Source organism: Rhinatrema bivittatum, chromosome 16 (assembly GCF_901001135.1).
Source record: "Rhinatrema bivittatum chromosome 16, aRhiBiv1.1, whole genome shotgun sequence".
Lineage (NCBI taxonomy): Eukaryota > Metazoa > Chordata > Amphibia > Gymnophiona > Rhinatrematidae > Rhinatrema > Rhinatrema bivittatum.
In genome coordinates this window covers 73,834,092-73,857,853 of record NC_042630.1, presented here as the reverse complement: position 1 = coordinate 73,857,853, position 23,762 = coordinate 73,834,092, and the positions used below count along the sequence as shown (strand labels likewise).

The window sequence follows — 23,762 nt, the reverse complement described above, 5'->3', positions numbered from 1 at the left end:
CATCCCTCCTGGGACCATAGCAAGACAGCGCAGCCACCTGAACCTTGATGGAGCTGAGGGTCAGACCCTTCTGAAGGCCATCCTGCAGGAAATCCAACACAATAGGGATTGTGGTTGCATGTGGATTGGTGCCGTGCGTGTCGCACCATGCTTCAAATACTCTCCAGATCCGGATGTATGTGAGGGATGTGGAAAACTTGCGAGCTCGGAGGAGGGTATCAATCACGGGCTCCGAGTAACCCCTCTTCTTCAATCGAGCCCTCTCAAGGGCCATACCGTAAGAGAGAACTGAGCCGGATCCTCGTGGAGGATGGGACCCTGATGTAGAAGGTCCCGGAGAGGAGGCAGGGGAAGAGGCTCCCCTGCCAGTAGCCTTCTCATGTCCGCGTACCAGGGTCTTCTTGGCCAGTCTGGCGTAACTAGAAGAACTAGGCCCCGGTGTCTCTGAATCTTGCGGACGACAGCGCCTAGGAGAGGCCACGGAGGAAAGGCGTACAGTAGAGTCCCTGGAGGCCATGGCTGAACCAGGGCATCGATGCCGTGTGAGAACGGGTCGCGCCTGCGGCTGAAATATCTGGGTACTTGAGCATTGGACTTGTCTGCCAGTAGATCCATAGCCGGAATCCCCCAATGATCCACGATCATCTGGAAGGCTGTGAGTGAGAGCTGCCACTCTCCCGGATTTAGGCTTTCTCTGCTGAGGAAGTCTGCCGCGATGTTGTCCCTTCCGGCAATGTGGACGGCGGAGATGTCCCGAAGATTCGGCTCCGCCCAAGTCATCAGAGGGGCTATCTCCAAAGATACCTGACGACTTCTGGTTCCGCCCTGACGGTTGATGTATGCCACCGTGGTGGCATTGTCGGACATCACTCTGACAGCTCTGTTTTTCAGTCTGTGAGCAAATCGAAGGCATGCCATGCGGACCGCCCGAGCCTCCAGGCGATTGATGTTCCACGTGGACTCCTCCTTGTTCCATCGCCCCTGCGCGTGGAGTTCTTCGCAATGTGCTCCCCAGCAGCTCAGACTGGCATCCGTGGTGAGCAAGGTCCACGTGGGCGAGGTCATCTTCGATCCCCTGCTCAGGTGGGCGGGCTGCAACCGCCACCTCAGCTGGGTCCGAACTCCGGCCGGCAGAGGAAGGTGCGTGGAATAGTCCCGTCGATGGGGGCTCCAGCGAGAGAGCAGGGAATGCTGTAGAGGTCTCATATGGGCCCGCGCCCAGGGCACCACTTCTAGGGTGGATGCCATGAGACCCAGAACCTGCATGTAATCCCAGGCCATGGGCCGACTGGCTCCCATTAGATACTGGAGACGTTGCCGAAGCTTCAACTGTCTCTTGGTCGTAAGACTGACCGTGTCCGCCCGGGTGTCGAACTGTACTCCCAGATACTCTATGGACTGGGAAGGCTGCAGACAGCTCTTGCCGAGGTTGATCACCCAGCCCAAGCTTCCCAGGAGGGCGATCACTCTGTCGGTTGTCCGAAGGCTCTCCTCTCGTGATTTCGCCCTGATCAGCCAGTCGTCTAGGTAGGGATGGACCAGAATCCCTTCCCGCCTGAGCGCTGCCGCTACCACAACTACCACCTTGGTGAAAGTCCGAGGCGACGTTGCCAACCCGAAGGGCAGAGCCCGAAACTGGAAGTGGCGGCCGAGAACCTTGAAGCGTAGGTAGTGCTGATGATCCGGATGGATCGGGATATGCAGGTATGCCTCTGACAGGTCCAATGCCGTGAGGAATTCTCCTGGCTGTACTGCGGCCTTGACGGAGCGCAGAGTCTCCATGCGAAACCTCGGTACCCGTAAGTATCGATTGACTGACTTGAGATCTAGGACAGGTCGAAAAGTACCTCCCTTCTTGGGTACCAGGAAATAGATGGAATAATGTCCAGAATTCACTTCCCAGGTAGGTACTGGGATGATGGCTTTCAAGGACAGGAGCCTCGCCAGGGTAGCGTCTAAAGCTGTCTGCTTGTGCAGAGGACAAGACGATTCCACAAACTTGTCCGGGGGGGGGATGATGAAAGTCCAGGTAATATCCCTCCCGGATAACGGCGAGGACCCACTGGTCTGACGTAATCTCGACCGACCTGGGGTAGAAGAGGGCTAACCTGCCCCCTATGGCCTCGTCCCCCAGATGAGTCGGCGTATCTTCATTGGGAGGCGCGGCCGGGACCCGAGCCCGGGCCCACTCCCCTCCGACGCTACTTGGCCCGAAAGGACTGATTCCTGACCGGAGGACGCGGCGCCTAGTAGCGACCCCTGGAAGGAACAAAGCGCTGGCCTGGATAGCCGGTGCCAATGGGTACATGCCCCTCAGCGTCCGACCCCCTTTGAAGGCAGCCGCCGGTGCCGTCCATTCTAAATCGATCAGTTGTTGTGCCGCATGTAAGAAAGGAAAATGTCGGGCTGTAGGACGAAGACCCTCCAACAGGGGGTTCTGCGCCGGGAGTACCGAAGCGCTGGGACCCGTAATATCCAATTCCGCCAGGCACCGAGACACCAGGTCGGAGAGATCCTCTTTAGGGAAGAACCGCCTCATGGTTCGATATGGCTCAGTACCCGGAGGAAGGTACCCCTCGTCCGGGAGCTTCGGATTCGTCCGGTGAGACCTCCAGGTCCGACTGATCCGGACTGTCCAGCGGCAGGAAGTCCCGCTCGCGATAAGGGCGGGATGGTCCAGGAACCGGATCTGCAGGAACCACCCCCGCAGCCGCAGGCGCAGCAGGTGCCGCAGACGCAGTCACCGCAGGAATAAAAGGAACAGCCGGAACCGCCGGGCCAGGCTGGGTAGCCGTTTGCATCTGTACAAAAGCATGAATTCCCCTAAAGAGATCCACCCAGGAAATGGAAGCAGCCTCTAAGCGCCGGGGTACAAGCCCCCCCGGGATTCCAGAGTGGTCGAGACTGCCCCCTAACTCCGGGGTAGCCCCTGGTGAACTGTCAGGAAATCGTGGCTGAGACTGGTCCAGACCCGAGGGTTGCACGGCCTCCTCACATTGGGCACATAGCGAGTCTGGCTCATCACTGCACGTGGCCCGAAGCTGGCATGCAGAGCAGAGGCCAAGGGCTGCAATGCCCGAGGTAGGGGGCGCCGGGGCTGCCGGCTCCGCTGCGTCCCGCTCCATTGCGGCAGAAAAAGGCGCTTAAGACAATAGGTGCTCAAGTAGAATATGTGGCAGCAAAAAAGGGCGCTGAATACAATGAGCACTCAATAATAACATGCGGCAGCAAAAAGCGCTCGATACAATAGGCGCTCAATAACAATATGCGGCAGCAGAAGGCGCTTAATACAATAGGCGCTCAAGAATAATATGCGGCAGCCAAAAGGCGCTGAATACAATAGGCGCTCAATAACAATATGCGGCCGCAGAAGGCGCTTAATACAATAGGCGCTCAAGAACAATATGCGGCAGCCAAAAGTCGCTGAATACAATAGGCGCTCAATAACAATATGCGGCCGCAGAAGGCGCTTAATACAATAGGCGCTCAAGAACAATATGCGGCAGCCAAAAGGCGCTGAATACAATAGGCGCTCAATAACAATATGCGGCAGCAGAAGGCGCTTAATACAATAGGCGCTCAAGAATAATATGCGGCAGCCAAAAGGCGCTTAATACAATAGGCGCTCAATAATAATATGCGGCAGCCAAAAGGCGCTTAATACAATAGGTAGCAATGTACGCCGAATGGCCTGCAATAGGCCTTCAACACTAGGCGGCTAGCGCTAAACACTCAGCGTGCGGGCAAGAGCACTCAGTCATAGGCGGGCAGCCCTACGCGCTCAATATGCAGTCACTAGGCTTACAGCAATAGGCAGTAGCAATAGGCGGTCAGCAATATGCGCTCAATATGCATTCAATAGGCTGTTAGCAATAGGCGGTCAGCAATATGCACTCAATATGCATTCAATAGGCTTTTAGCAATAGGCGGTCAGCAATATGCGCTCAATATGCATTCAATAGGCTGTTAGCAATAGGCGGTCAGCAATATGCGCTCAATATGCATTCAATAGGCTTTTAGCAATAGGCGGTCAGCAGTATACGCACAATATGCATTCAATAGGCTTTTAGCAATAGGCGGTCAGCAGTATACGCACAATATACATGCAATAGGCTTTCAGCAATAGGCGGTCAGCAGTATACGCTCAATATGCATTCACTAGGCACACAGAAGCCAGAAACGCAAAAAGGAGGAAGAAAAGCTGCGCCTATTACGGGCGCGGAGTACCTGAACCAGGCCCAAGATGGCGTCCTCCACGGCGTGCCCCGCCGCTGATTCTCTGTGCTTCGGAGACCCGTAGGAAGAGCGGTGCAGCTTACCAGCGTCGGCGCTCCTCGGCTGGAACACAAGCGGTCTCCAGCTGCGGGGGAAGGGAGCACCTCGCCACCGCAATTGAGGATATGCACCCGCTTCCTCGTCCACGCCGGGACCGAGGGCCTCGTAGGCTACACCCGAACGTTGTCCGGGGGCAATGTCACTGCCGCGGCTCGGCAGGACAGAGGACTTTCCCACCGGGGGAGCACGGCAATCACCCCGGGAGCTCGCTGGGGGAGGAACCCGAGGGTATCTACCGCAGGAGCGCGGGGCTCTAAACTTTAATAGGCCAGAAACAACAAAGTAGAATCTGAAATGAGAAAAAAGAGAAAAAAAAATTCAAAGTAGTCTTGGAAAGCACGCTCAACTAGCGTGCAGGCACTCCAAACTGCTTTGGAGACGGAAATTACTGAGTCGCTGCGCTTCCTGTGGGGCTATATACGCCCCTGTACTGACGTCAGATCCGTCTCCAACTGCTAGCACGCGGATACTATCCCATTCGTACTGAGTCCATCTGGCTACACGCCAGGAAACACTTCTTGCTTCTGATCAGCGAGAGGAAATGTGGAAAAGAGGATTTACTTTCAGGCAACAACCAACAAGGACTGAATTGCACAGTCTGGGTAAACAAATAAGCGTGGGAGTAGCTTTCTTGTTGTGGTGGTTACTACCCCAAACCAATTAAGCCTGTTACTTCACTTGGAAAGCATATCCAGCGCAGCTCACTGCTTCAACGGCAGGGGGGGGAATGAAGAAATAGGATTTACTTCCAGACAACATCTAACAAGGCATTGATCTGAGCAGTATGAGTATACAAACATCGGGGTAACTAGCTTGATATGATGGTTACTACCCTCAAACATTAAGCCTTATACTTCACTTTGATGCACCTCCAACACTGCTCTCTGCATCAATGGCAGGGGTGGAAGGAAATTGTAATAAACAAAATTACCAATAAGGGCCCTGAACTCAGCGGTCGGAGTAACAGATAAGTATGCGAAAATAAGTGTGAAAGCTTGCTGGGCAGACTGGATGGGCCTATTGATCTTCTATCTGCCGTCATGTCTATGTTTCTATATAGTCCTCGGGCCACTTATGGCCCTTTGACTTGTCCAGGAGCTTTCCAGCTGCCTCAAAAAGGAGATTACACAGCTGAGACCTGGACCATACATCTGCTGAAGAACTACGCAGTCAGAAAAAACACCATGTTTCTTGACACCGGATACAGGAAAGTATAGAAGGTATCATCAATTCAGGTTATCCCTACTCCCAAGCGCTCTGTGCACTTCACAATGACTGGCAGACTCACCCCTCAGACTCTTGGAGCTGTTTGAACCCAGCACAAATGGGCGTGCACTGTGAAACTACTGCAAACAGCAGACTGGAAGCCCAAAGCGGAGACCTTGCACGTTTTCTAAAGACGTTCCAAACTACATACAGCAGCCTGTTTTCTCATCCCCACATGAACAGGAGCGATTCTGGTACTTCGCAGACACTGCAATATCAGGGATTGCAACTATATATGCTGCCGGCACTCGTCAACTCTCCACACAGGAGAGAAACCATCCCAAAGTGGATCCCAGCTGCTCACCTGTCAGTGCCACAACTGCCAAGCAGGCCTGTCTCCCAGTGTCTAGCCTGTCACTCTTTTTCTTGTAACCAAATAGTTAGCAAAGGCCAAGAGCTGAGGGAGAAGAGAAAGAGAGCTGCATGGAAAAAGGAGGGAGCCAGACCACTGGCAACCAATCTTCCCACAGCCACCAAGATGAAACCAATTAGGGTTATCAACCCTGGCTCACCCTACTCTCCCTGGCTGATGGCCCTAAAAAGTACCTAACACCCCAGGGAGCCAGATTCCCAAAACATTTTTTTTTTCAACAAGAAATTAGCAGAGACCTCTCTCTTCTCTAAGAAGGCTTTGGGCTTAAGGAAAGACTCAGGTGAAAAAAGCTTCTCCCCCTTCAATTCCCATACTGTAGGCATGGCCACGAGAAACTCCTGTCTCTAAGAATCCTCCCAACAAGAGGCAACAGTGGGGTATCTGTAGCATCCTCTCCTGCAGAGCTCTGCAACATGGGAGCACCCTCCAAAATGGCCACCATTCCCACCATCAGCAAGTTTGCTCTAGAGTCACAAGCAGCCCAAAGCTGCTGCTGCTGCTACTTCCCTAAGTGACATTCATGGCAGATCGGGACTCTCCCAAAGGTTCTTCCGCACTGTCCTCGCAGAAGCAATGAGAGTCAATGGTCCCACCATCGTCCTCCGGTCACCATAGGTCACACAGTGCTTCCTACATCACCCGACTGGCCAGCTTGAGCCGAAAAGCTGCACAGGAACTGAAGCAACAAATGTGCCTGAATAATTCTCTCACCCTCCATGTAGTTAAAATTCCTTCACTGGTTCCTACACCATGGGAAACTTACTGCATAGGCGTCTTCATTGTCCAGTGGCACCAAGCTGCTCCCCAGCACTGCCTTGATATTTTCTTTTCTTTTTTTTTTTAATATTTCATTAAAGAGTCCACACACCCAAAACAGTGACAAACAAATACATTAGAAAATACTTCCTTTTAGGTGATCTTGCTCAGGAGAGAAATGGAACTTCCATAGAGGGAAGGAAGAGGCAAGGTATGAGGGAGCCAGTGGCACTGGTTATCAAACCCTCCTAAAGAGCCGGGCGGAACCAAAAGAAGGGCCACCGACCCCCTGCTTACCTGTTCTACTAGGGGGAGGGACCAATCTTCCTTTCTCTTTTTTTTTTTAAACTCCAGACTGCAGGTTTTACACTTCTACCATCTGCTGGAGACAGAGAAATGCTGAGGGACTGCAGGTGGTACTCTGTTATGTAGCAGTGTCTAAAAAACGTTTATTCTCCACCTCCATCTGCTGGCAAGGATGCAAAACCTACTCATCTGGATTGATCTGGAGAATGAACAGGAACCCCTGAGTTATCTTAGAGGACACTACTGGTTATCCTGTCATTTCTTATAAATTTCTCAGTCAGCAGGGGGCACTGTTCCAGTGGCACAGGAGTAACTCTGTACTGCTGACACTGGGGGTTGGGAAGGAATCTGTCTCCTCTTATTAAAGTTCTCTCTCTCTCTCTCTCTCAGTGGCACTATTTTCAGTTGACCCTGCTCCAGAATCCTGGACCCCTGAGAAGCAGCAAGAGAGACACTGCCTACTGACAATAAACACTTTGTATTAGGAAACAAAGACCAAAGAAGAAATAATCACGAGAACAACATTCAGGAAGGAACACACAACCACAGACTTATTTACAGCAAAACTTCAGCACAGGCCAACCAGGGCAAGATGCTCCTCCATGATTATGTATGGTTTGTTTATAGCACTATAAATGCCTGGGAGGAATGCAGACCTTTTCAACTAAAGTTATGAAAATATTTTCCTTTTACACTTGCTTATAGCACAGTCCTTTTGTTCAGAGATTATCTTTGTCAAAGAGGATGTCTAATTTTCACAAAGCAATATTGCAGTGCTGCACCCAAACAGTACAGGAACTTCTCCCCACATGCCAGCAAGAAAGAATCCTGGAGATCCTATCTATGGGACAAATAGGAAGAGTCCCAGAACTTCACTCTACAGACCTGTAGATCCTACCTATATTTCTAGCACTCTTCTCTCTAAGCTGGGGACAACAGAGAATAGCCCAGCAGATCCTCTAAATAGAAAGGAAATATAATCTTGGAGTTCTTCTCTGAGAAGAGTAAAGAGGGCAGGGTTGGACAATAGTCCCCTGGTGGTGGTACAATGGGCCATGAAGTGTACAGTAACAGTGTGTTGCAGCTCCTCTCTCTATGAGATGAAGTTAGTCCAGGAGTTCCTCATTACGGGTCAGGGGACACTACAGCAGCTCCTCCCATGCATCATTGCCACACTACAATTAAACATGTTCACAAGACAAAATGGTGACAAGAGAACAACAGAACAGAATAATATGAAAAAGCAAAGATGAGGGGGAAGTATAGTCCCTACTGTGAAGGTCAGCAATTTGTGAAATTCTAAGCTAGAGCAGGCTGTTAGTTTGACAGCACCCCTCTCACACCACTTCTTTCTGTTTCATTTGGTAAGCAGATGAGGTGTGCAGGATTCCTTAGCATGCCAGATTCACAGAATGCATGCTAACAGGAATGACAAAACCAGACCTAATTTAACAAAGGGGCCACCACATACACATTACCTATGAGACATCCCTATATATACATCTCTGCAAAGTGCCCCTTATTATCATGCTCAATCACTACCACAGCTATTTGCCTCCTAGGTCAGCCAACCCTGCCAATCAAGGATCAAGTTCTGATGAGAGTCTTTGTGCATGATTCCTGTGCCCTGCACATATTTTCACTAGCTTTGTGTAGCCCTAGAACTCAACAGGTGTATCAATACTGCCTCAGACAAGGAAATAAAAAGCACAGAAGAAACATTTCATTAATACAATATATATGGACTTAAGTAAAAACATTTTTAGAGGCTCTCCCTTTCCATTAACTCACCCATAAACGCAAGGCATGTAAAACCAGGCACTCTATGGCTATACAGTAAGGGCCTGATTTTCAAAAGATTATGCGCGTAAATCCAGAGAATTTACGCGCATAACCGGACCTACACGCGCCGGGCCTATTTTAAAAAGGCCCAGCGACGCGTGTAAAGCCCTGGGACGCGTGTAAGTCCCCAGGCTTGAAAAAATTGGGCAGGGAGGGGCATGACCAGAGGCCTCCGGCACAGCGGCCATTTGCCGCTGTGCCGGGGATTGAGTGCCGGCAGTTGGCCGGCGTGCGCAACTTACTTCAGCCCTGGGGCTGAAGTAAGTTTAAAAAGAAAAGAAAAGAAAAAGGTGTGGGAGGGGGGGGGGAAGGACGAGGGAGGTAGGGGATGGGAAGGGAAGGTGGGGTGGGGGGATAGGGAACGGGGGAAGGCAGCGCGGCTCGGCGTGCGCTGCGCCGACCCCTGATTTTATAACTTATGCGCGCCTGCGCAAGTTATAAAATCAGGCGTACGTGTGTGCGAAGGGTAGCGCTGTCTATTACCTGCTTTTGCTCTTCCTCTCTTTTCACAGCATGCACATCACATGCTGACAGGAGGAGGTTTGGTGTGGCAAGCTGGTGATAGCAGGACTTCTTGAAAGGCCATGGGGAACTAGGAGGCTGGATGATCAGATAATGGCTGTGATGGTGGCTGTTTGGATTATTGCAGTACTCTTTGACGTGGGAGGGGTGCTTGAAATGAACTATGTAGGAAATCTTGCTTGCTCATCTACCCAGGGGTGGCATGCAAAGGAGTAGGATGACAAAAACTCTAGTGGATAAGGAATATCTTACAGGTTGTCATACACTATAGCTGGCTGCTGGGGTATTCCTCAGTCATGTGGACAAGAATAATTTGGCAGACTAGATTTTGTCTGTTTTAATTTATGTCACCTAATTATCACAGAAAACCTAGGCAGCATACAATATTCAACATCATTAAAAAATTAATAAAAATAAAAAGACAATGGTTCTGCCATTATGTTACTAAGGCATGCATTACTGGACACTATTTGTTACCTGCTCTCTTTCCACTTGCCTGTTCTTCCTCTTCTCATGACCAGCATATCATATACTGACAGAAGGCATGTAACGCCAAGTGCTGCCTATTACCTGCTCTCGTTCTGCCTGCCTGCGCTCCTCTTCTCTTCTCACAGCCTGCATGTCCTCAATGCGTCGCTGCTGCTCCTTCTCTTGCTGTTTCCGTTGTTCTCGTTCCCTCCGCTGTTGCTATAGGGGAGAGAGCAAACAACTGTTCATTTTCTGACCTGTTACTCAGCAATGGGTAAAACACATAGGAACACCACCATCGCTAAAGCCCCACCCCCCCGACGTCCTCTAAGACTTGCACGGCAAACCTGGCCCCTTTCTAAGAGGCGCCAGCGCGGGAAACCCTCGGCAGCGCCCAGGAGGGACTCCAGCCCTTTTGTTCCTGGGGATGCATTACCAATTCTGCGCTCTGCCGCAGTTCATTTCCGCCTTCAAACAGGTGTTCGAGGAGCCCAGCAGGCTGCCAGCCATGGGGTCGGATCTCCTTCATCTTCGACAAGGCTCTCCGCCCCTAAGTGAATATGCTATAGAATTCTGCACCATAGCTACAGATTTAAACTGGCAGGGAAACAGTTTGAATGCCATATTTTTGGAGGGCTTAACTCCACAGATTAAAGATGAAATAGCGGCACGGGGGCTCCCCAATTCTTTAGAAGGACATATTGACCTCACGGGGAGGATCGACCGGAGGTTAAATGAATGAGCTCGGGAGACCCATACAAAGCGACGAGGGCACCTTTCGGATTCACTCTTCCGGCCCGAGGAGCCATCGTTTTCTACGGAAGAAACGATGCAACTGGGTCGGACCCATATTTCGGCGGCCATGACCGCACCTCGCATGCAATCGGACTCTTGTGGCAATATCGGGCATCCTGTTCCTTCACCTTCGCCCCAGATGTCAGTACCACCATGTCAAAAGATGGCCGAAGGCATAACCCTCGGCCATAATTCGGGTTCGCCCTTGTTTCTCTTGCCCGCGTCGGTGGAGCTGTCCGACACCAGTGTTTCTTCACAGGCTCTGGTGGACTCGGGCGCTGGGGCGAACTTCATCCGGCAGGATCTCGTGGATCATTGTCTCTTTATCTTGCTGGTGAGACCCCCATTGGTCCTCTCGTCAGTACACAGGAATCCTCTTCCAGGCGAAGTCACACGGATTTATTTATTTAACATTTTTTCTATACCGACCTTCAAGGTTGAATACCATATCAGGTCGGTTTACATCGAACAGGGGGTAGATCAATATAACATAACATAAGGAACAACTTTTTATAATCAGAAGAGGCAAAAGCAGAAAAGCGAAAAGTTACATAAAAACATGGACCATGAACTTGGAAGCTGATTCAGCTGGAAAAAGAGAAGCCTTAAGAGGGTATTAAATTAAATACAATGCGACATGTCCGAGCCTGGTCTAGAGCCAGTTAACTTATTAGGGTAGAAAACGAGTAAATGGGGTGAATATTGGAGGAGTGAAGTTCCATATTCATAAGCGGAGTAGTTATCTAGTGAAAGTTTGATGGATCAGGGAAGGCTTGTAAGAAGAGCCAAGTTTTGAGGTTTTTTTTAAATGTTGGTAGGCAAGGTTCCAGTCTGAGTTCTGCAGGGAGGTTGTTCCAGATGGCTGGTCCTGCTGTAGAAAAAGCTCGGTCCCTGGTAGAGATGAGTCGTGTGGCTTTAGTTGGCGGGGCTTGTAGTGCTCCTTTGTAGGTTTCTCTCATTGGTCTGTTGGAAGTGTGGAGTTTGAGTGGGAATTCGAGGTCGAGATGGAGGAGATTATGAATTGATTTGTGAATTAAAGTTAGAGATTTGTGTAGAACCCTGTGATTGACTGGTAACCAGTGTAGATTACGGAGGATGGGCGTAATATGGTCTCTCTGGTTGGTGCTTGTCAAAATTCTCGCTGCAGCGTTCTGTATCATCTGTAAGGGCTTGGTTGTTGAGCTGGGTAGGCCGGTGAGGAGAGCGCTGCAGTAGTCAATTTTGGCAAATATTAGGGATTGAAGGACAGTCCTAAAGTCATGAAAATATAGGAGAGGTTTGAGTCTTTTTAACACTTGAAGTCTGTAGAAGCACTCTTTGGTTGTGGTTTTGATCATATTCTTTAGGTTAAGACGGTTGTCGATAATTACTCCAAGGTCTCTCACGTGTGAGTGAGAAGGTGTTTGTGATGGGTCTGAGACGGGAGGTTTTCTTGGTTGGAGGAAATGAAGAGGAGTTCAGTCTCAGAAGCATTGAGGACCAGATTTAGACTGTTGAGGAGATTAGTGATGGCTTGTAAGCTGTTGTTCCAGAGTGAGAGGGATTTGTTGATAGATTCTGTTATGGGAATCAGAATCTGAACATCGTCCGCATGAGGTTAAGACTAGTTAACAGTTGGCAAAGGGGGAGGAGGTAAATATTGAAAAGGGTAGGTGATAGGGATGAACCTTGTGGTACGCCAAGAGAGGAATTTGTAGATGGTGATTCTTTATTGTTGATTTTAACTTTAAAACTTCTATTACTGAGGAAAGACTTGAACCAATTGTGGACTGTTCCCGAGATGCCTATGTCTGAAAGGCGATTCAGGAGGGTGGAGTGGTTGACTGTGTCGAAGGCTGCTGAGATGTCTAAAAGGATTAGGAGAAAGGAGTGTCCTTTGTCTAGACCCATAATAATATGGTCTGTTAGAGATATGAGTAGGGTTTCTGTGCTGCGAGATTTGCGGAACCCATATTGGGAAGAGAAAAGTAAATTGTGATCTTCTAAATAATCCGAAAGCTGGATGTTGACCAATTTCTCTGTGAGTTTGGCTAAAAATGGTAGATTCGAGATGGGGCGGAAATTAGCTAGTACACCAGGGTCTAAATTATGTTTCTTGAGGAGAGGTTTCAGGGAAGCGTTTTTTAGACTATCTGGGTAGAATCCTTGTGTTAAGCAGCAGTTTATGATGTTGGTTAAGGGTCCAGAGATTATCTTTGGGATAAGTAGCAGTAGCTTGGAAGGTATGTTGTCCGATGGGTGGCTGGATGGTTTCTGCCTTTTGAGAATGGATTCGATCTCTTTGGTCGATGTTAATTCGAATTTGTCGAATTTGACTCCCTTAAGAAAGTAGGTGTTATCGAATGAGGTGATGTGGTCAGTCTTGGTTGGAAGGAGAGCAAGTGTGTTTGAGATCTTCTGCTGAAAGAATAGGGCTAGCTCATTTGCTTTGGATTGAGCTTGTTCGTCAGGTATCGACGGTGGTAGAGACTTTGTTATTTGAGAGACATATGCAAAGAGGGTTTTTGCATCAAATTGGAGATCATGGATTTTTTTACCGAAGTATTCTCTTTTTGCTTTTAGAATTGAAGTCCTGTAGAAATGTAGTGTTCCTTTGTATGACAATAGCATAGTGGTGGAAGGTGCTTTGCGCCATTTATTTTCTTTGTGACGTAATTCTTGTTTTAGCCGTTTGAGTTCGCTGGAAAACCAAGGTTGATTTCCTTTTTTTGTCGGGTTGATTAGTTTCGTGATTGATGGGCAGAGTTTATTTGCTACCTCTTCAGTGATCTTGTGCCATGATAGCACTGCTGTGTTAGGGTTGGACAGATCTAAGTTTGAGAGTTCCTTGGAGAGATGTTCACTGAGGGTCTCAGAAGCACAGGGTTTCCTGAATTGAAAGGAGGAAAGGTGCTGTGGGGAGAGAGACTGTTTTTTAGTAGTGAGGGTGGTTGTTATCAGAAAGTGATCTGACCAAGGGATAAGTCAGACCAGGTTCCGTGGAGTTGGAGAAGTTAGAGTTGATAAAAATAAGGTCCAGGGTGTGTCCTGCTTTGTGTGTAGGTTTGTTTACAATCTGGGTGAATCCCATTGCACTGAGGGCTGTGAGGAGGGCGTCACAATTGGATGAGTGGGAAGAAGCCTCAAAGTGGATGTTAATATCTCCCATGATTATGGTAGGTGAGTCAGTGTTGACGTGTTTCACCACGGATTCTATAAGAGGGGAGGCATCTGTATCTAATACTCCTGGGGGTGCATAAACTAGTAGTACTTGCAGCTGGTTCGATTTGAATAGACCTAGTTCAATTTTAGATTCTGACTTAATTGTATGTGGAGTTAGTCTGAGTTCTTTTTTGGTGGCTAGTAACAGACCGCCTCCTCTCTTTTTTGTCTGTGAATTGAAAAAAAGTTGTATTTGTGGGTGGGTAATTGGTTGAGTTTTTTAGCCAGGTTTCTGTGATAGCACAGACGTCTGGGTTACAGTCCAAGAGATAATCGTTGAGGATGTGAGTCTTTTTTGTCAGAGATTGAGAGTTAACTAGGGTCACTGAGAGGAGTGTTAATCCTAGGAACTGAGTCAGCGGATTGATCATGATTGGAATGAGATATCTAGGAGTTCTTCCTGGGGGAACCAGAGTCAGAGCTGGGAGCATGCTGCGGTGTAAGCGATGGTATCTTATTGGAATATGTTGGGTTAGCATGTTGGAGAGTCTTGATGGGCGCTGGAGAGGCTGGAATGAATGCTGGATGGACGCTGGAGAGGCTGGAATGGGTGCTGGATGGACACTGGAGAGGCTGGAATGGGTGCTGGATGGACGCTGGAGAGGCTGGAATGGGTGCTGGGTGGATGGATGCTGGAGAGTCTTGATGGACGCTGGAGAGGCTGGAATGAATGCTGGAATGGCTGCTGGTGAGGTTGGTTGAGTGGTGGCTTTACTCCAGACAGCAGAATCCGTTAGCCCAGGACCTTTGCTGGCAGCTACATTTATTGTGGATTTAGATTCTTCCGCGGGTATGGCTCGGGGCTTCCTCGGGGCTGTACGAAGGGGCGAAACAAAGGGGCCTGCCCCTTTCTCGCGCTCCTTCGGCGCACAGCGCCGGGCAGAATACAGATTTAAAGCCCCTCAGGGCTGGCTCCTATTGGAGGAGCTGGATCAGGGGGCGGGGCTCCCGTTTTCGGCGCGGTTTTTGTTTTTCCTTTTTTCTCTTTCAGGTTGAACAGCTGTTTATTTACTTAGCTTCTGCCGCGTTATCGTCGCCGAGGCCCCCCGGGTGGGGAGAGTGAAGCCCTGACCTTCCCCCGGCGGGGCTCGGCGCCGGCTGTGCAGGCCTTCCCCGATCGCAGCTGTGCTGAAGAAGAGATGGCACCGGGAAGAATACAGATTTAAAGCCCCTCAGGGCTGGCTCCTATTGGAGGAGCTGGATCAGGGGGCGGGGCTCCCGTTTTCGGATCACAGAGTCGTCATCATTGAGGATCGGAACGAATCACATCGAGCACCTTCCCTTCTTGTTCCTACCCGAGGCTCTGAGTCCTATAATTCTGGAATTACCGTGGCTACAAAGACACCAGCCTCAGTTCGACTGGTCCTCTCATGACCAGATCCAGTGGGGACCTTGATGTTTGGGGACATGTTTGGAAGCTCCTGGATTATCTCGAGCCATGTCGGTATCCTTAATTCACCGTGAGAGGTCAGAGGAAAACTTCAGGAGGGCTGCTTCTTCTGGGGTATCCGTTCCGGAAGAAGAGCTTACACAGCTAAAGGAACACTTGAACTGCAAAACTTCGGAGAACTAGGAACTGATGAGGTCTCATGGACAAGTCACACAAGGGCTACTCGCCATACTAGCTTTACAAGGAACGAGAGATCCAGCATCTCCACGCCCTCTTGCAGCAGAAGGATGCACAATGGGATACCGCTGTATTGCCATCAACTATCACGGAATCCATGATTCCTTCGCAAGACATACCAGAGATACCTTCTTCCTTATGTGCTAAGGGAAAACATGCCTTGGAAGCCCACGATAACGAGGACTGGATTACAGATGATGACGACTCCTCTGAGAGGGCCCTTGAAGAGGGGGTACTGTTACGGAGGTCGTAGCCAACCAAGCTCATCTATTCCGCCGGCGGCCCGCGGTCCTCCGGGGCTCCAATGCTGGGGCCGTGAGTACACCTGCTTCCCCCGGGGCCTACCCTACCTTCAGAAGGCCTTTTTCGGCAGCAGGAACGTCGCCGCCGCTAAAGCCCTACCCCCAACGTCCTCTAAGACGAATGCCGAAAACCCAGCCCCTTTCTTAAAGGGGCCAGCGCGGGAAACCCTGGGCAGCGCCCAGGAGGGACTCCACCCCTTTTGGGGTATTTAAAGCTTTCACAAATGCTACCACCTTGAGTTAGCAAGGACTACTGTTCGAGCTTCTCTGACCGTTCTAAGCTGCTTGCTTAGACGCCTCTAACTACCCTTCGGGGTTTCCTTAACTAAGACAATCGCTCCTCGGGGGTCTCTCTCTCATTTCTACTTTTAGGATTGGACTATCAGTTACTCGCTCCTCGAGGGCCTACCGGTCTGCTATCCTGCACCTCGGACCTTCGGTCCCACCATCTCCTCTACCAGAAAGACATCACACTACGCTCCCATGAGTACCTCTATGATCCGGTGCTCCAACTCCATCCACCAGGCTTGGCATTTGCCCACACCACGGGTTGCTATCTAGGACATCTGGGTGAGAATACATCATCAGAGACTGTTGAAAATATTGCCACCTTGCGGATCAGCGTCTAACCTTTCTGCAATACCATCTATCTACAGCAGTACAATAAAGCTTTCCACCTTCTGTGTTGGCTTTCTGAGATCAGCCTATCACTGTGGTTCCCCACAGGGCCCCTCCCCATGGGAGGAGTCATCTCTACAGCAACCAAGAGTCCACTATTCACCCAGTTTACAACATTTGCTACTCTTTAGTTTGTCAATCTGGCCTACTACATCTTCCAGATTCACAGTGATTTCGTTCAGTTCGTCTGACTCATTACCCCTGAAAACCATCTCCAGAACTGGTATCTCCCCAACATCTTCATTAGTAAACACGGAAGCAAAGAATTTATTTAGTCTTTCTGCAATGGCCTTATCTTCCCTAAGAGCCCCTTTAACCCCTCAGTCATCTATTGGTCTAACCGACTCCCTCTCAGGTTTCTTGCTTCGGATATATTTAATAAAGTTTTTATTATGAGTTTTTGCCTCTATGGCCAACTTTATTTCCAATTCTCTCTTCGCCTGTCTTATCAATGTTTTGTACTCAACTTGACAATGCTTATGTTTTATCCTATTTTCTTCAGATGGATCCTTATTCCAATTTTTGAAGGATTTTTTTTTCGTTAAGATAGCCTCTTTCACCTCACCTTTTAACATGCAAGTAGTAACCTCATGGTCTATCAATACATGCTCTATCAATACACAGTATAATAATCTCTGAGGCTTGCCCCATTTGTCTGCAGCTTTCTACAAAGAAAAAAGAGTTCTCATCTTATAGCAGAATTAGCTACAATTAAAGAAGCCAAAGAAAAATCAACTATTGTGAGAAATATTTCCTCCGATATACAGCACCCAAAAAATCTGCCCCTATTCCTCAAAGGATTCATAAACCCAGAAACAAAAGGGTTTATCATGGGTAAAAACATATGACTCAGGACAACTCCTCCCCCAAATCATCACCATGCAAAAAAGAAAATTGATTCTTACTTAATAATTTGTATTCCTGTAGTACCACGGATCAGTCCAGACCATGGGTTATGCCTCCCTTCCAGCAGGTGGAGACAGAGAAAAACTTGAAAGGCATCCTCACTTAACCTAGAGTGCCTCCTACATCCCTTCAGTATATAGAGTATCAAAGCAGAATTAGACTAGCAATGAATCAAGCAAGTGGAAACACTGAGAGGAAACACTGAGAGGAGAGGATCACCTTGCTGGTGGCTGAAAGGAATCAGTAAGTTTTTGCTTGGGACATTGACATTGACTTTTTTAAAAGTATTGGGGCAAAGTTAACTATTTGGGAATATTATTTAGTGTGTTTGTGTCTTTAATAGTCAGTCAGTAAGGTAGCAGTAGGTAGTGTGTTTATTTTTTAAAAGTCTGCCTGACTATTAAAGTGTCCTCCAGACTTTTAAAGAGCTAAGTGTTTTATTTAATAAATAACTGAGTGCATTGTATTGAAAAACAAAAAAAAAACACAAAAAAAAAAAAAAAAAACCCCCACAAAAAAGTAGCCAGAAGCTAGAAATAAGCTAGGAGCAGTAAATACCAAAGTAAAAAAGTTGAATAGTTCAGCTCAGTTACTCACCTTGGAAAGGTGTTGAGGTAGTGTGATTAGGTTTGAATAGGGAACAACATTTGTTAATTAAGGGAGCTGTGAGTCACTCAGGCTGACTAACTAAAGTTAGACTGTTAGACCTGACTAACTAAAGTTAGACTGTTAGACCTTAACCAGGGTGGAACCAGACTGCTGGCGCTAACCTTTAAAAAGGAGATAGAGCAGCTTTTAAACTAGAACAAAGGGGAAAGCCGACAGTCGCTCAGCAGCGCATGGTTCGGAGAGATGTATCTTTAAAGGATACTAATGATGCATTAGAATTAGGGCATCCCGACAGTGAGGTTCCAATAATTAGAAAAGTAGTCCAAGTGCCTGTAACTAAAAACTCACCTGAGCTAAAAAATTCTAACTTATCCCTATCAATTAAAAAGCAGAATAAAAATACAATCAAAAAACAAACTTTGAAATGTTTGTATGCTAATGCCAGAAGTCTAAGAAGTAAGATGGGAGAATTAGAATGTATAGCAGTAAATGATGACAGACTTAATTGGCATCTCAGAGACATGGTGGAAAGAGGATAACCAATGGGACAGTGCTATACCGGGGTACAAATTATATCGCAATGACAGAGAGGAGCAGTCGGGAGGAGGTGTGGCGCTTTATGTCCGGGATGGCATAGAGTCCAACAGGATAAACATCCTGCATGAGACTAAATACAAAATTGAATCTTTATGGGTAGAAATCCCTTGTGTATCAGGGAAGACTACAGTGATAGGGGTATACTACCGTCCACCTGGTCAAGATGGTGAGATGGACAGTGAAATGCTAAGAGAAATTAGGGAAGCTAACCAAATTAGTAGTGCAGTAATAATGGGAGACTTCAATTACCCCAATATAGACTGGGTAAATGTATCATCGGGTCACGCTAGAGAGATAACGTTCCTGGATGGAATAAATGATAGCTTTATGGAGCAATTGATTCAGGAACCGACGAGAGAGGGAGCAATTTTAGATCTAATTCTCAGTGGAGCACAGGACTTGGTGAGAGAGGTAACGGTGGTGGGGCCACTTGGCAATAGTGATCATAATATGATCAAATTTGATTTAATGACTGGAAAAGGAACAGTGTGCAAATCCAAGGCTCTCGTGCTAAACTTTCAAAAGGGAAACTTTGATAAAATGAGAAAAATTGTTAGAAAAAAACTGAAAGGAGCAGCTACAAAAGTAAAAAATGTCCAAGAGGCGTGGTCATTGTTAAAAAATACCATTCTAGAAGCACAGTCCAGATGTATTCCACACATTAAGAAAGGTGGAAAGAAGGCAAAACGATTACCGGCATGGTTAAAAGGGGAGGTGAAAGAAGCTATTTTAGCCAAAAGATCTTCATTCAAAAATTGGAAGAAGGATCCAACAGAAGAAAATAGGATACAGCATAAACATTGGCAAGTTAAATGTAAGACATTGATAAGACAGGCTAAGAGAGAATTTGAAAAGAAGTTGGCTGTAGAGGCAAAAACTCACAGTAAAAACTTTTTTAAATATATCCGAAGCAGAAAGCCTGTGAGGGAGTCAGTTGGACCGTTAGATGATCGAGGGGTTAAAGGGGCACTTAGAGAAGATAAGGCCATCGCGGAAAGATTAAATGATTTCTTTGCTTCGGTGTTTACTGAAGAGGATGTTGGGGAGGTACCCGTAATGGAGAAGGTTTTCATGGGTAATGATTCAGATGGACTGAATCAAATCACGGTGAACCTAGAAGATGTGGTAGGCCTGATTGACAAACTGAAGAGTAGTAAATCACCTGGACCGGATGGTATACACCCCAGAGTTCTGAAGGAACTAAAAAATGAAATTTCAGACCTATTAGTAAAAATTTGTAACTTATCATTAAAATCATCCATTGTACCTGAAGACTGGAGGATAGCAAATGTAACCCCAATATTTAAAAAGGGCTCCAGGGGCGATCCGGGAAACTACAGACCGGTTAGCCTGACTTCAGTGCCAGGAAAAATAGTGGAAAGTGTTCTAAACATCAAAATCACAGAACATATAGAAAGACATGGTTTAATGGAACAAAGTCAGCATGGCTTTACCCAGGGCAAGTCTTGCCTCAAAAATCTGCTTCACTTTTTTGAAGGAGTTAATAAACATGTGGATAAAGGTGAACCGGTAGATATAGTATACTTGGATTTTCAGAAGGCGTTTGACAAAGTTCCTCATGAGAGGCTTCTAGGAAAAGTAAAAAGTCATGGGATAGGTGGCGATGTCCTTTCGTGGATTGCAAACTGGCTAAAAGACAGGAAACAGAGAGTAGGATTAAATGGGCAATTTTCTCAGTGGAAGGGAGTGGACAGTGGAGTGCCTCAGGGATCTGTATTGGGACCCTTACTGTTCAATATATTTATAAATGATCTGGAAAGAAATACGACGAGTGAGATAATCAAATTTGCAGATGACACAAAATTGTGCAGAGTAGTTAAATCACAAGCTGATTGTGATAAATTGCAGGAAGACCTTGTGAGACTGGAAAATTGGGCATCCAAATGGCAGATGAAATTTAATGTGGATAAGTGCAAGGTGATGCATATAGGGAAAAATAACCCATGCTATAATTACACGATGTTGGGTTCCATATTAGGTGCTACAACCCAAGAAAGAGATCTAGGTGTCATAGTGGATAACACATTGAAATCGTCGGTTCAGTGTGCTGCGGCAGTCAAAAAAGCAAACAGAATGTTGGGAATTATTAGAAAAGGAATGATGAATAAAACGGAAAATGTCATAATGCCTCTGTATCGCTCCATGGTGAGACCGCACCTTGAATACTGTGTACAATTCTGGTCGCCGCATCTCAAAAAGATATAATTGCGATGGAGAAGGTACAGAGAAGGGCTACCAAAATGATAAGGGGAATGGAACAACTCCCCTATGAGGAAAGACTAAAGAGGTTAGGACTTTTCAGCTTGGAGAAGAGACGACTGAGGGGGGATATGATAGAGGTGTTTAAAATCATGAGAGGTCTAGAACGGGTAGATGTGAATCGGTTATTTACTCTTTCGGATAGTAGAAGGACTAGGGGACACTCCATGAAGTTAGCATGGGGCACATTTAAAACTAATCGGAGAAAGTTCTTTTTTACTCAACGCACAATTAAACTCTGGAATTTGTTGCCAGAGAATGTGGTTCGTGCAGTTAGTATAGCTGTGTTTAAAAAAGGATTGGATAAGTTCTTGGAGGAGAAGTCCATTACCTGCTATTAAGTTCACTTAGAGAATAGCCACTGCCATTAGCAATGGTTACATGGAATAGACTTCGTTTTTGGGTACTTGCCAGGTTCTTATGGCCTGGATTGGCCACTGTTGGAAACAGGATGCTGGGCTTGATGGACCCTTGGTCTGACCCAGTATGGCATTTTCTTATGTTCTTATGTTCTTATATGCTGACGACATTCAATTAATTCTACCAGTTGAAGAATCAATTGAAAAAACACTAAACTTTGCAGTGTTATACCTAGACATAATTAAACAACTATTAAACCAAATGGAACTAGTAATCAACATTGAAAAAACAGAATTTATACATCTTGAACGAAAAAACATCGAAAGAATTCAAAATCCCATTCAACTTAAAAATGACAAATCAGTAGAGTTAACTGATAAAGCTAGAAACCTAGGAGTAATTATAGACACTGAACTGAGCCTTAAGCAACACATATCAATAAAAGCAAGAGAAGGCTACGCCAAACTAATGGTCCTTAGAAGACTAAAAGCCCTATTAGATCAGGAACACTTTCGTACAGTACTACAAGCATTAATATTTGCCAGCACGGACTACTGTAACACACTTTTCCTAGGATTACCATACACTACTATCAGACCACTGCAAATACTACAGAACTTGGCTGCCAGAATACTTACTGGTAAAGGCAGAAGAGATCATATCACCCAAACACTTGCAGATCTACACTGGCTCCCAATAGAACAGAGAGTTCAATTTAAAACACTATGCACAGTTCATAAGCTAATTAATGACGAAAATTCTGACTGGCTAAACACCGCATTACGATTACATGTCCCTCAAAGAAATCTCAGATCAGCCAATAAAGCTCTGCTAACCCATACCCTCAGTCAAAACAGCAAAGTTAACCCAAGTTAGAGAGAGAGCAATATCTTTGGCAGGACCATTATTATGGAACACATTACCACTGGAATTAAGACTAATGAAGGACTTAAAACTCTTTAAAAAAGGCTTAAAAACATGGCTCTTCAAAAAAGCATTTCACAGTGAGGTAGCAGATTAACAACACATACACAAAGCAGGAAGTCACCAAGAAAAAGCAAAATTGTTTATTTTTTTATTATTTTCTCACAATTAAGTATTAAATTAGAAAGACAGTTAATCATAAATGGTAACCACACCCATTCCCCATTTAGAGTATATTATTGAACCATGTAACCGTATAATAATGGCACCCGATGGATAATTGAGAAACCACATATTTGTGCCTAACTGTAAACCGTTGTGATGGTGTACTACTAAACGACGGTATAGAAAAGTTTTAAATAAATAAATAAATAAATAAATAAATAAATAAAATAAACCAGCATCCGGAGTATCCCACTCCCTGGTCAACAGATGTAAAAGCATGGGGTAGAAAGAAGAGGCCGGGTGGGCATTCTCAAGCCAGCCAGGACCTGGTCCACCTTGTCCTGTGGTGGAGCATGCGGGGGAAGTTCCACTCCAAGCTCAGAAAGCACAGCCAGAATGAGGGGCTCCAATTCCTCTCTTTGGAACAGACGGACCACCTTAGGATCATCTCTATTCAAGCATCCAATCCGGGGGGGGGGGGGGAGGAGGAGAGACTCCTGCATCTGCAGCTGCACTGCCCGGGGCCCCCGGAGCGACTGAGCCTCCCAAAGCCACAGCGCCTTTTAACTTTGCGATCCGCAGAGATTCGGGAACATCCATGTGCTGGCTATCTTGGGGGACAGCCCCTGCGCATGTCTCTTTGGCAAAGCACCACCTTTCAGAGACCGGGAAGCCAAAAATGCTTTATGCACAAGGAGGAAAAAATCCAAAGAAAAGGAATCAGAATCAATATCCTATCCTCCTGGAACAGCAGGATCCTCATGTAAAGAATCCTGGTCCTGATCTAAAGTATCCTCAGAACTGGCAGGGATCGATGATTGCCATGCCTGCACTGAGGGAGAAAGATCAGCCTGAAGCTCCCCACAGAGCAGATCGTTTTTGAGCCCCTTGAGGCTTGGCTGATGCTGCAGACCCTGAAAAAGAACTGCCTTCCCCACCAGGTAGGCAGCGGAAGAAAATACCAGCCCTAGCTGCACGGATGATTCTCCACATGCCACACACAAAGATGGCCGTGACATCGTGTGTGTGTGGGGGGGGGGACAGCCCAAAAAAACATGGAAAAATGTGGCAAAATTCGTCAAAAACGTGGCGATTCTGATGGGGAGGGGTCCTGGATCGCAGCAGTCTAAAAAAAGAACATTTTCCAAAAATTGCAGTTTTTTTTTTGTTTTTTTTTTAATGCTCAGAAACACCACGGGTTAAGAGAGGGACTGGACCACCAGTAATCTCTTCCCCAGGTCCTTACCTGTCTGGAGCCCCACAGGGTTACCACCCCAGCTCCAATAATCTGCTACCAGAGAGGATGACCCCCCAGGATCTAACAACCCTCTGGGAGGATTGGGAAAACTTCCCTCTGCAGAAGAGCTTCTTCCTGGTTTTTTTTTTTTGGTTTTTTTAAAACTTGCTTGATTCACAACTTATAGCTAAGTTCACTCTTGTTTAAAATTTA

General features: G+C 47.0%; 1 protein-coding gene across 1 annotated transcript in view; it reads right to left on the bottom strand.

The window, feature by feature from the left end:
* Positions 1-23,762, bottom strand: part of LOC115078196 (misshapen-like kinase 1) — a 1,532,819-nt gene that overhangs the window by 897,768 nt on the left and 611,289 nt on the right. The window contains 1 exon segment of the mRNA XM_029580940.1: positions 9,971-10,087. Coding sequence (XP_029436800.1) covers positions 9,971-10,087 — 117 coding nt within the window.